At 37.9% G+C, this 12,211-nt stretch overlaps 1 protein-coding gene across 2 annotated transcripts in view; it reads right to left on the minus strand.

Annotated features, from left to right (window-relative positions):
- The window catches only part of MAP3K19 (mitogen-activated protein kinase kinase kinase 19), a 41,160-nt gene that overhangs the window by 12,805 nt on the left and 16,144 nt on the right, over positions 1 to 12,211 (minus strand). For both annotated transcript variants that reach the window (XM_043573275.1, XM_043573274.1), the window contains exons 5-7: positions 6,392 to 6,470; positions 5,144 to 5,394; positions 1,030 to 1,073 (exon numbers count right to left, since the gene is read on the minus strand). In XM_043573275.1, the coding sequence (XP_043429210.1) occupies positions 1,030 to 1,073; positions 5,144 to 5,394; positions 6,392 to 6,470 (374 nt within the window). The remainder of the gene's footprint in view (positions 1 to 1,029; positions 1,074 to 5,143; positions 5,395 to 6,391; positions 6,471 to 12,211) is intronic.

The raw sequence follows: 12,211 nt of genomic DNA on the forward strand, positions 1-12,211 counted from the left end.
TAAAATACAGCTTTATGATCATTAAGCTATAAACTCTAACTTTAAGCTTTTTTTCCATTGTGGCTTTTTCCATGTATACAGATTTGATACCTAATTATATTAGAATATTTATGAGCATGGATCATGAGTGGTAATTGAGAGCTGTCCAATTTTCATTGTACTGCCACCTGTGTGTAAGAGAATAGGAAACTGACATTAGAGATCTAGGCATTAGAAGTAGGTGAGGGGCGCCTCGGTGGCTCAGTCAGTTAAGTGTCTGGCTTCGGCTCAGGTCATGATCTCATGGCTTGTGAGTTCGAGCCCTGCATTGGGCTCTGTGCTGACAGCTCAGAGCCTGGAGCCTCTTCAGATTCTGTGTCTTTCTCTCTCTGCCCCTTCCCCGCTCACACTCTGTCTCTCAAAAATAAATAAACATTAAAAAAAAATTTAGAAGTAGGTGAAATGCAGTGTAATCCCCCAGTTTTATTGCCTTGATGATTTTCTTCCATCACTGAAAAATAACTTTGGAAATAAAGACAGATTCTGCCAGTGCTAAAACATCTCCCTAGTAGCAGCCATTATTATTTTTTTAAGGCTAATAAACTCTAATAAACTGCTTTTTACAACACTAAGCAGGACCCATGCACTTTCTCAAAGGCTCATAGGATACAGAAGACACAGATAGTCGAGAGGTTCACAGGAATATTTCCAAAAGCTGTACTTACTAATGAGACAATTAGGAAAACCTTTCTACCACTAGGGAAAAAATTTACCTAATTTCTAGACATGCTAAGAGAAGACAAATTAAAATACGTCTAAAAGAGTTACTCACCTCATTATGTAGAGAACAGAAAACACCCCAGGAAAAAAACATAAATGGCAAACCAGCACTCTCCCAGAAGTTATTTGCGACTCTACAAACTATATAGTTTTCCAAGCTAAGCTGCTGAAGATTTTGGTTCTGAGTTCTTTGATAGAGTTTGTCTCTATCAAAGACAACAAAGTTCTTGGTTTTAATTCTTAAGTCAGAAATGCTAAAACTAATCTTACCTCAATTCTTCGGCTATTATACTTCATATCAGGAGTAGAAAACTCTATAACAAGAAAAAATAAAATAATTAGATATTCTTAGTAGTAGAGTGAACACAGCCAGCCTTAAGCCAGAGTTTGGAGATGGAGTGATCGTGATGTTGGTGCTAAGGTCTCAGGAAAAGTCAAAATTAATTTTTTCCTGTTGTAATCCATATGGAGTTGGGCATGGGATGATTACACAAAACTTTAGGCTACTGCCACTGAAGGGGGTTGTTGTTTTATATATAATGTCTTTTTTTTTAAGTTTAGTTATTTATTTGAGAGAAAGACAGACAGACAGACAGACAGACATGGAGGGGCAGAAAGGGAGGGAGAAAGAATCCCCAGCAGGGTTTCGAATTCACGAACTGTGAGATAGTGACCTGAGCTGACATCAAGAGCCAGAAGCTTAACTGAATGAACCACCTAGGCACCACTATAATGTTTTTATATACAGTTGACCCTTGAACAACACAGATTTGAACTGCATGCATCCACTTACATGTGGATTTTTTTTGATAAATACAATACATTTGTAAGTATTTTATAAGTACTTACTATACTGATAAATAAGTACTGTAAATGTATTTTCATTTTCTTAATAACATTTTCTTTCCTCTAGCTTACTTTATTGTAAGAATACAGTATATAAAACATGTAACATACAAAATATGTGTTACTTGACTGTTTATGTTATGGATTAGACTTCTAGTTAACAGTAGTAGTTAAGTTATACATGAATTTTCTACTGCACGGGGTCAGTGTCCCCAATTCCCACATTGGTCAAAGGTCGACTGCAAATGTATATTATATATATAACATTTATGTACATATGTTTATGTTTGTACCTACATTCATATTCATAATTTTGTTTATGTTTATATTTATGTTTTTAATTTTCTTAGTATTTATTTATTTTGGAGCAAGACAGAGTGCAAGCTGGGGGCAGGGGAGCAGAAAGAGGGAGACACAGAATCTGAAGCACACCGCAAATCCCCACAGGGCAACACAATGGGCACCAGATGTTTACCTGTGGGGAACCACCACAGGAGTGAACCCTGAAATTATGAGGCTCAGAAATTATACCAAGTGATTGGCACTCCAACCTATCCCTCTTTCCCAAGAAAGAGACCTTTACTATGAAATGTAAGCAAATATTTCCTGGAGAGAGGGGAAATGTGTCTCTGGGTTTTATAACTCTAGAATGTAAGCGAACAGCTCCTGAGGAAATAAATGTCTGAATCTCTCTGGAACAATAAACGAACTCTAATTTCTAAGACATATTTATCACTCAATCATTTTTTAACCTAGTTTCCTAGCGCTTTTTGGTCATAAAGCTTGGACTGTGCAGACATGTTAAAAATTCACGTATAATTGTCTCCCAACAGTTGTTTGAGCTCAAACATGGAGTAGATCATAGATGGGATATACTAGGTAGTGTAAAACCTAGTTGTCCTCTTACCAAAAACCCCACCCACCACCACAGCTTGAAGTTGAAGCCAAAAGCTCCCATGTGTCCAGCATCAAAGCAGATCACATAAATGGATGAAGTGGGGCAGATAGACAGTAGTGAGCTGAAGTTGTGTGCCCCAACAAAAGGGACAGCCATTATTACCCAGTCCCAGGTGATGTTGTCCATTCCAGGTGGATAATCTAATACTGCTAGATTCTCTAATTGTCAAGAGAAACCAGAGAGCTGCAGACTTTATGTGAAATTTCCCTCCCACCCCTTTTTTAAGTGCTGTGAAAGCCAAACAAAATATATCACAGGTCCATTCTAGCCATAGGCTGCCATTTTGAAATTTGACTTTGAAACAGACCTCTCTAAGATGTAGCACAGGTAAAGAAGATATTCACAGATGAAAAATGGTAACTAAGAAGAGGATACCAATAGGAGGGGTTCAAGCATTCCCCTTAGCCACAGCTACCAAAGGCACCTCCCCCCAATTCTTTATGCATTTAATCAACAACTAGTAATTGAGTGCCTAATGAGTGACTGATACTGTCCAGAAGATGGGTAATATGGTTGTGAACAACAAAGACAAAATCTTTGCACTCTAAGAGGTCATATTCTAGAGGCTGAGGTTTCCCTGTTGAAAAGATGCCACAAGTTAATACCAGAAATTCAAATGAATGGGCGCCTGGGTGGCTCAGTCAGTTAAGCATCCAGCTTCAGCTCAGGTTGTGATCTCACGGTTGGTCAGTTCAAGCCCACACTGACAACGCAGAGCCTGCTTGGGATTCTCTTTCCCTCTCTCTCTGCCCCTCCCCACTCGTGCTTTTTCTCTCTCTCTCTCAAACTAAATAAACTTGATAAAAGAAGAAATACAACTGAGTATAATGTATAATTGTGTGCATATGTATAAACTGATTTAAAAAAGAAAAAAAACCTTTCAAGTATTATAAATATTTGGATAAATATTATCCAGTGTTGGTAAGAAATGACATGAGGTGGAAAGAAACGCAAACATTTCTGGTGAGAATGTAGAAGTGAGGTCTGGCTTACAGGTAATTTGGCAATATATGTTGAAAGCCTTTTACAATGTGTATGAAATTCCAGTTAAAAGATCAAATGTACCAGTTTTTCTCCATTTCATAAACCTCACTAAAATGATAGTAAAGGAGGGGCGCCTGGGTGGCGCAGTCGGTTAAGCGTCCGACTTCAGCCAGGTCACGATCTCGCCGTACGTGAGTTCGAGCCCCGCGTCAGGCTCTGGGCTGATGGCTCGGAGCCTGGAGCCTGTTTCTGATTCTGTGTCTCCCTCTCTCTCTGCCCCTCCCCCGTTCATGCTCTGTCTCTCTCTGTCCCAAAAAAAAAAAAAAAAAAAAAAATGATAGTAAAGGAAAGTAAAAAGGAGTAAATTAAAAAGGAAATTAAAAGCCCAGAGGATAAGACAACAGATGAGCAAAGTCAAAATATTTTGGACAGTGAAAATTATATGGATGAATAATAATTGATTAGTTGTCAGCTTTCTCTGTTCTGCTCAGTGCCTGCAGGGGGAGAACTCAACAAGAAGTAAGAACTCCAGAAAGGAGCAAGAATTGACGATACCAGGTACCTCTGAAGGTAAGGATGAAGGTAAGACTGGAACAAGGGATTGCTTGTGAATCTGTGGAAGAAGTAGTTTCGCCATTCCCTGTCCTGCCCCATGAATCAGGAATTGCTCTTCTCCATTCCTGGCAACTGGCTGGAAGTTTACTTTCCAGAGAGTTTGGAACAAAGATGCTAAGTAGCTAGGTATAGCTGAGAGTAGCAACAGGGTGCTGGAGTGACAATAAAAGGATGAAGGGGAAGTCTGCACATTGATAGGTGAGTCCCAGCCTTTCAACCCACAGTCAGGGGCTTGGGTTATCCCTGTCTAGGGAAAACTGGCCAAGAGAAAAATCTGTCTATGCACACTGACACTTGGGGACTCCCTCACTCCACCATCTAGGTCTCTCTATGCAATTTACCTGGAGCCCACAGCACTTTTTAGTACTGCCAAGAAACACAAATAGATGGCCATGGAACAGTGGATATGTGAGAAAAGTCTCTAATGTGAAAATACAGAGAACAAAACAAATGGAAAGAAAAGAGTTCAGAAAAAAAAAGAGACGACGAAAAACTATCATTAATATACTTCATGTGCCTTTTCTCAGAAAGCTACTGGAACTGCACCAAACTAAATACCTTACCCATACAGTTTCTCTGCTGTGCGATCTCTCTTATTGCAATAAGCCAAAAAATGCAATTTGTTGGATTACAGGTTTGTCCCCAGAGGCTTAGACCAATTGGTTTAGGACAGTAGTAAGCAAATATCAAAGACAGCATTGCCCTAAGAGGAATGTGCTAGCTAGTAAACAAGTCTTGGGCTAGAGAGAGTGGCCAACTCAAATCCTGGAGGAAAGAGCATCCTCCATGTAAGGCCCCAAGATTCCCACAGGTAAACATGAACCAAATGGGAGTTTGTGGTAAAGATTTTTCAAACACTGAAGAAAAAGAAAGATGATAGATAGATAGATAGATAGATAGATAGATAGATAGATAGATATAGATAGATAGATAATTTATCGACAAAAGGATAGAGAAATCACTCTAATTAAATGAACTCACCTTCAGATTTTCTTTGCTGCTCCTTCAGAAAGTGAGGAACATCTTCTCTGGCTACAGATGTGGAGATGTTTGGTTCTAAGCAAGGTCTTGGCAACAAAAAGCCCACATTTGCATCACAGAGCTCCTTGGAACTTTCCTCCTTCTTCTGACCCATGGTCAGAGTCTTTGTCCGGAAGTCCACCATGTGAATTTCATTTGGAAGAGAAACAGAATGTGCTTGTGCCCTTTCCTGATTCACTGGGGTTATCTGACTAGAAGGGAGGAGAACATGGTTTCATTCAAAACTCATTCCCTGTATCTTCTGGATCTCCACTTCTCAGTCTAGACTGAGATCACCAGAAAGATCAGAGAACTATTTCCAAATGATGCTGCTGAGTGGAAGAGCTGTATTCTTCAAAGAACAAGACCTCTCCACCCTCCTATTCACTCCCCACCTCGTCTGCCTTCTGCACTCTACACTTTAGTTTCCCCAGCCCCTATTTCCTTAGAGAAATCAGGTGGGCAAAGTGCAGGCATAGATGATGCACTTTTACTTCTCCAAATGCTTTAACCAGCTCAGTACTTCTCAAACTATCTTTGGTAAAGGACCAGTTTTAAAATTTTCCAGTCCATTGTGGAATGAAACTGTTGTGAAACTTCTGTAATAAAAGTGAATTACTATAAGAATAAATCAAAAATAAAAAACATGAAAATAAACCCCAAGTTTTTCATTATCAGATCAGTAAATCTAAGATTACTTTGTCAAACTGTAATACAACTCTTTAAATGTTTACATTTTCAAGTTCTATCCTGACTTCATCATGGACTGGTAACAGAAGGACCACAGAATCACATTTTAAGTGGCACTGCCTCAGGGTCAGCAAACTATGACCCCTGGGCAAAATCTTTTTTTTTTAATGAAATTTATTGTCAAATTGGTTTCCATATAACACCGAGTGCTCATCCCAACAGGTGCCCAAAATCTAGTCTTCAATCTGTCTTTGTAGTTTTATTGGACCATACTCCTTTGTTTTCATATTGTCCATGATGACATTCAAGCTACAATCAGAGGATTGCCTCATTGCAACAGAAACAATATGGTCCACAAAACCTAAAACTGGTATTATCTGGCTCCTGCCACAATAATATTTATTACAACGTCTGCTTGAGAGTGTTTTTTGGGAGGTGAATTACTAAAAATGTAGGTTATCACACAAGTATCACTTCATACTTAAATTTCAATCTAACCTTTCAAAGTATATTCCTTACTTGTTTTCTTGTAAATCTTCTTGGCTTATTTCTTGGGGATAACTGACATCTCTTGGAAAAGTAACAATAATCTCAAAACCTATAGAAACACATGACAATAATAAAAAATAAGAAAGTAATAAATTCCAGTGGCAACTGGGAACTAAGTATTTTATTCCTGGTTAGTTAGCTAATCTATTTTTAATAATTACAGAATGTGGAATAGAATAGAGAGCCCATAAATAACCCACAATTATACAGTCAACTAATCTATGACAAAGGAGGCAATAATATGCAATGGGAAAAAGACAGTCTCTTCAACTGGGATGTGTTGGGAAAACTGGACAGCTACATGCAAAAGAATGAAACTGGACCACTTTCTTACACCATACACAAAAATGAGCTCAACATGGATTAAGGACCTAAATGTGAAACCTTAAAACATAAAAATCCTAGAAGAGAGCACAGGCAGTAATTTCTCTGACATCAGCTGTAACAACATTTTTCTACATGTCTCCTGAGGCAAAGGAAACAAAAACAAACTATTGAGACTGCACCAAAACAAAAAGCTTCTGACAAGCAAAGGAAACAACAAAACTAAAAGACAAGCTAGAGAATAGGCAAAGATATGTGCAAATGACATATCTGATAAAAGGTTAGTACCCAAAATATATAAAGAACTTATAAAACTCAACATCTAAAAGCAAATAATCCAATTAAAAATGACAGAAGAGTTGGGGCGCCTGGGTGGCTCAGTCGGTTAAGTATGCGACTTGAGCTCAGGTCATGATCTCGCAGTTCGTGAGTTCAAGCCCCGTGTCAGGCTCTGTGCTGATGGCTCAGAGCCTGGAGCCTGTTTCAGATTCCGTGTCTCCCTCTCTCTCTGACCCTCCCCTGTTCATGCTCTGTCTCTCTCTGTCTCAAAAATAAATAAACGTTAAAAAAAAAAAAAAGAATTGACATTAAAAAAAAAATGACAGAAGACATGAGTAGACATTTCTCCAAAGAAGAAATACAAATGGCTAACAGACACATGAAGAGATGCTCAACCTCACTGATCATGAGGCAAAGGCAAATCAAAACCACAATGAGATATCACCTCACACCCGTCACAATGGTTACAAGCCAAAAACCCATGGAACAACAAGTGTTAGGGAGGATGTAAAGGAAATGAACCCTCCTGCACTGTTGGTGGGAATGCAAAGTGGTGCAGCCTCTGTGAAAAACAGTACAGAGGTTCCTCAAAAAAATTAAAAATAGAACTACCCTACAATCCAATAATCACACTACTGCATATTTACCCAAAGACTACAAAAACACTAATTCAAAAAAACATATGCACCCCTATGTTTATTGCAGCATTATTTATCATAGCCAAATTATGGAAGCAACCTATGTGTCCGTTGATAGATGAATGGATAAAGAAGATGTGGTATATATACACAATGAAACTCGGCCATAAAAAAGAATGACATCTTCCCATTTGCAACAACATGGATGAATCTAGAGAGAATAATGCAAAGTGAGTCTGAGAAAGACAAATACCATATGATTTCACTCACATGTGGAATTTAAGGGAAAAAAATGAACAAAGGGAAAAAGACACAAACCAAAAAAACAGACTTTTAACTATAGTTATTCAAACTGATGGTTACCAGAGGGGGTGGGGTGGTGAGGGTGAGTGAAATAGGTGATCGGGATTAAGAGTACACTCATCATGATAAACACTGAGTAATATATAGAATTGTTGAATCACTATATTGTATACCTGAAACTAAAAAATAATAATAACAATAAAAATAATTACAGATTGGTATCAGAGTAATGCTGGCCTCACAGAATGAATTTAAAAGTTTTCCTTCCTTCTCCATTTTTTTTTTAATTTTTTTTTTTTCAACGTTTATTTATTTTTGGGACAGAGAGAGACAGAGCATGAACGGGGGAGGGGCAGAGAGAGAGGGAGACACAGAATCCGAAGCAGGCTCCAGGCTCTGAGCCATCAGCCCAGAGCCTGATGCGGGGCTCGAACTCATGGACCGCGAGATCGTGACCTGGCTGAAGTCGGATGCTTAACCGACTGCGCCACCCAGGCGCCCCCCTTTTCCATTTTTTAGAATAGTTTGAGAAGAACAGGTATTAACTCTTCTTTAAATGTTTGACAGAATTCAAACCTATGAAGCCATCTGGTCCTACTCTGATTTGTTGGGAGTTTTTGATTAGTGATTCAATTTTGTTGCTGGTTATCAGTCTGTTCAAGTTTTCTATTTCTTCCTGCTTCAGTTTTAGGAGGTTATATGTTTCTAGGAATGTATCCATTTCTTCCAGGTGTCCAATTTGTTGGCATATAGTTTTTCATAATATTCTCTTATAACTGTTTGTATTTCTGTGGTGTTTGTTTTATTTCTCCTCTCTCATTTGTGCTTCTTTTTTGGGGTCCTTTCCCTTTCCTGTTTGATAAGTCTGGCTAGAGGTTTATCAATTTTATTGATATCCTCAAAGAACCAGCTCCTGGTTTCACTGAAAATACTAATTCAAGGGTATACATGCACCCCGATGTTTATAGCAACATTATCTACAATAGCTAAATTATGGAAACAGATCGAGTGTCCATCAACTGATGAATGGATAAAGAAGATGTGGGGTATAAATTACTAAAATGTATTGTAACTTTACAAATTAAGTATAATTTTTAGGCCATTAACTAGTCTTAGGGGAATGTTATTGGAATTGAATCAATGTGCTATAAAATGCAAGTAGCAATGTCAGAGACTTAAGACTGATGACTCAAAAAAAGTACAATATATGTTCTGTCAATGCCTTTTTATTTAACCATTTTGTCTAACTATTTTATTTTAAATACTATATTCTGTGGATAAAGGGCAGACACATTGATCAGGTGACATTGCTTTATTCGGCTCTGTAGATGTTGTTGATCAGTAATTAATTTCTGTTGTGAAGAATTTGTTAACAAATCCTGAATTTATGTCTGATGGAGAAAAATAAACACTGACTGTATTTTTATACTTTAAAAAAAGATGTGGTATTTATATATATACAATGGAATATTAGCCATAAAAAATGAAATCTAGGGGCACCTGGATGGCTTGGTTGGGTGTCTGACTTCGGCTCAGGTCATGATACCATGGTCTGTGGGTTTGAGCCCCACATCAAGCTCTGTGCTGACAGCTTGGAGCCTGGAGCCTACTTCAGATTCTGTGTCTCCCTCTCTCTCTGCCCCTCCCCTGCTTTTGTGCATGCTCTCTCTCTCAAAAATAAATAAACATTAAAAAATTTTTAATTAAAAAAACGAAATTGTGCCATTTGTGATGACATGGATGGGTCTAGAGAGAATAATGTTAAATGAATCAGAGAAAGACAAATACTATATGATTTCACTCATATGTGGAACTTAAGGAACAAAACAAATGAACAAAGGGAAAAAAAGAGAGAGAGAGAGAGGAAAACCAAGAAACAGACTCTTAAGTATAGAGAACAAACTGATGGTTACCAGAGGGAAGGTGGGTGGAAGGATGGGTGAAATAGGTGAAACGGATTAAGAGCACACTTAACATGATGAGCATTGAGTAATGTATAGAATTTGAATCACTATATTGCACACCTGGAACTAATATTATTTGTATGCTAACTAACTGGAATTTAAGTAAAAACTTTAAAAAATTACAGGGACACTAACCAGGGACTGAGTTTCAGCCATCTTTATATTTTTCCTATCTAGCATATGACGGGTCCTGAATCAATGCTTGCTTAAAGAGCAAAAAAAAAATATGTAACAAAACTTTCCAGATATAAAATAAAGTTTTATGGTGAGCAATGTTTTCTCCTTAGATGGAGAAAACAGGCCCTCCTGTAAAGTGTAACTAACGACACCTACTTCACAGGACCATTGTGAGATTTAAATGAAATCATTTATGTTGCCCCATGGGAACTTGCTTGTTATATGAATTTTGGTCAACTCCTTTCTGATTCCATGGAATGATTCCCACTATAACCCTTAAGCCAGACGGTTCCAGCTTGTAGCATCAATGCTTGCTTATAATATAACATGCTAAATTTACATTTAAAAAAACTAGTGGGAACCATGCCACTTTTAAGATTTGTTCATCTATTCATGTTTTTCCATTCAACAAACTTTTATTAAGTATATGCCAAGCCCAACTCTTTGTGCTGAAGATACGGAAATAAACAAGGTGCTACTGTGACCTTAGTAAAGACAATAAATAAGAAAGCAAAGAGCATTTCAATGTAAACATTGTGATAGAAGTGTACAAATGGTGTTGTGGGAACACAGAGGTGTATGCTTTCCAAACAACCCAGTGCTTGTCCCAGTGTTCAGTCCTGTCTATGTATTTCTGAAGGCCATTTAGGGCATCTCCCTATGTCTAGGGGGGCTATGGTTTTAAAAAGCCCCACTGATGGCATGCTAGGGAAGAAGTAGAGCAGAGAAGATAAAAGGGTATGAATCAGACAGATCTGGATCTACATCCCTCCTCTGCTTTTTATGGGTGATCTTGGGAAAGTTACTAAATAATCTAGCTTTGGTTTTCTTGATGTTTCTCAAATATGACAACATGATCGGATGTTCTCTGCTATTATAAAATAGCAGGGATCACATCTCCAAAAATGAGGTTTCCTTGGAATGACCAATATATTTTTAAAATTTTTTCAAAGATGCTACCACCACGCTATTCAGCGACACAAAATAAGATGTTTGGAATTACAGAGCTGGAAAGAACTTAGAGATCATCTGATCCAAGCCCTTCATTTTATAGACAAAGAAACTGATAACCATGAGGTTGTGTGACATCATCAAGGCTGCTCTCATACTTGAAAGGAAGATGGATGTCTTTTATAATATTTTTGTAGCCATCTTCAAGTGCAAAATCCTAGCTGACATGTTAAAGTAAGAAAAACATACAGCATACATTCCTAATAACTAAACTGTCAGTGAAAAGGATAGTCTATACAAATGCTAGCTGCAGTTAGTACTTTGCTGTGAAAGTTGGAAAACTGTGTGCAGCATATTCATGTGAACACATTCTTAAAAATGACTGTACTTTTACAATTATTGAGAACTAATAAACCTAGAATGTTTTTAAGCAAATTTAACGTGTTCAATAGTTTGTTAATTGGTTGATTTCTTTTTCAAACCAAGGAACAAAAGATACAATAAGCAAGTATAAGAAATACCTGCCCTTGTGGAAATTGTTCAAAGTTAATGGCCCCATCCTAGGGGTGCCTGGGTGTCTCAGTCAGTTGAGCATCCAACTCTTGATTTTGGCTCAGGTCATGATCTCAGGGTCGTGGGATCAAGCCCTGTGTTAGGCTCTGAAGTGAGCATGGAGCCTTCTTAAGACTCTTTCTCTCTCTCTGTCCCTCTTCCCTGGTCGTGCTCTCTCCTTCTAAAATTAAAAAAAAAAATTAAAAAAAAAAAAGCTAATGGCCTCATCCTAATCGTTGGGTCATAAATGGAGGGCAAAAAGGTTATAGAATGTATGGACTCTGAAATCTACTGGGAACATACAAATGTTCTCCATTTTGTCTCTTCATTGAGCGTGAATGGTCATGGGAGCCTCTGAACCTACCAGGTTCCAGAACCACCAGGAAAGATGATGCATTGTCACATGTAAAAATAAAACACTTGTTCTTGAGTGCATCTTTCCACATAAGAAGAGGTAAAGTAACCCCATCAGAAAATGTTACAGTAGAAAGAAACTAAGAGGCAGCACTTAAATATAGCCAGAAACAATTTCACAGAAGAGGTGAAAATGATATTCAAAGTGGAAAAACGATCATTAATTTGTTAATGTTAAGCCATTATTA

This window comes from Prionailurus bengalensis, chromosome C1, assembly GCF_016509475.1.
Source record: "Prionailurus bengalensis isolate Pbe53 chromosome C1, Fcat_Pben_1.1_paternal_pri, whole genome shotgun sequence".
Lineage (NCBI taxonomy): Eukaryota > Metazoa > Chordata > Mammalia > Carnivora > Felidae > Prionailurus > Prionailurus bengalensis.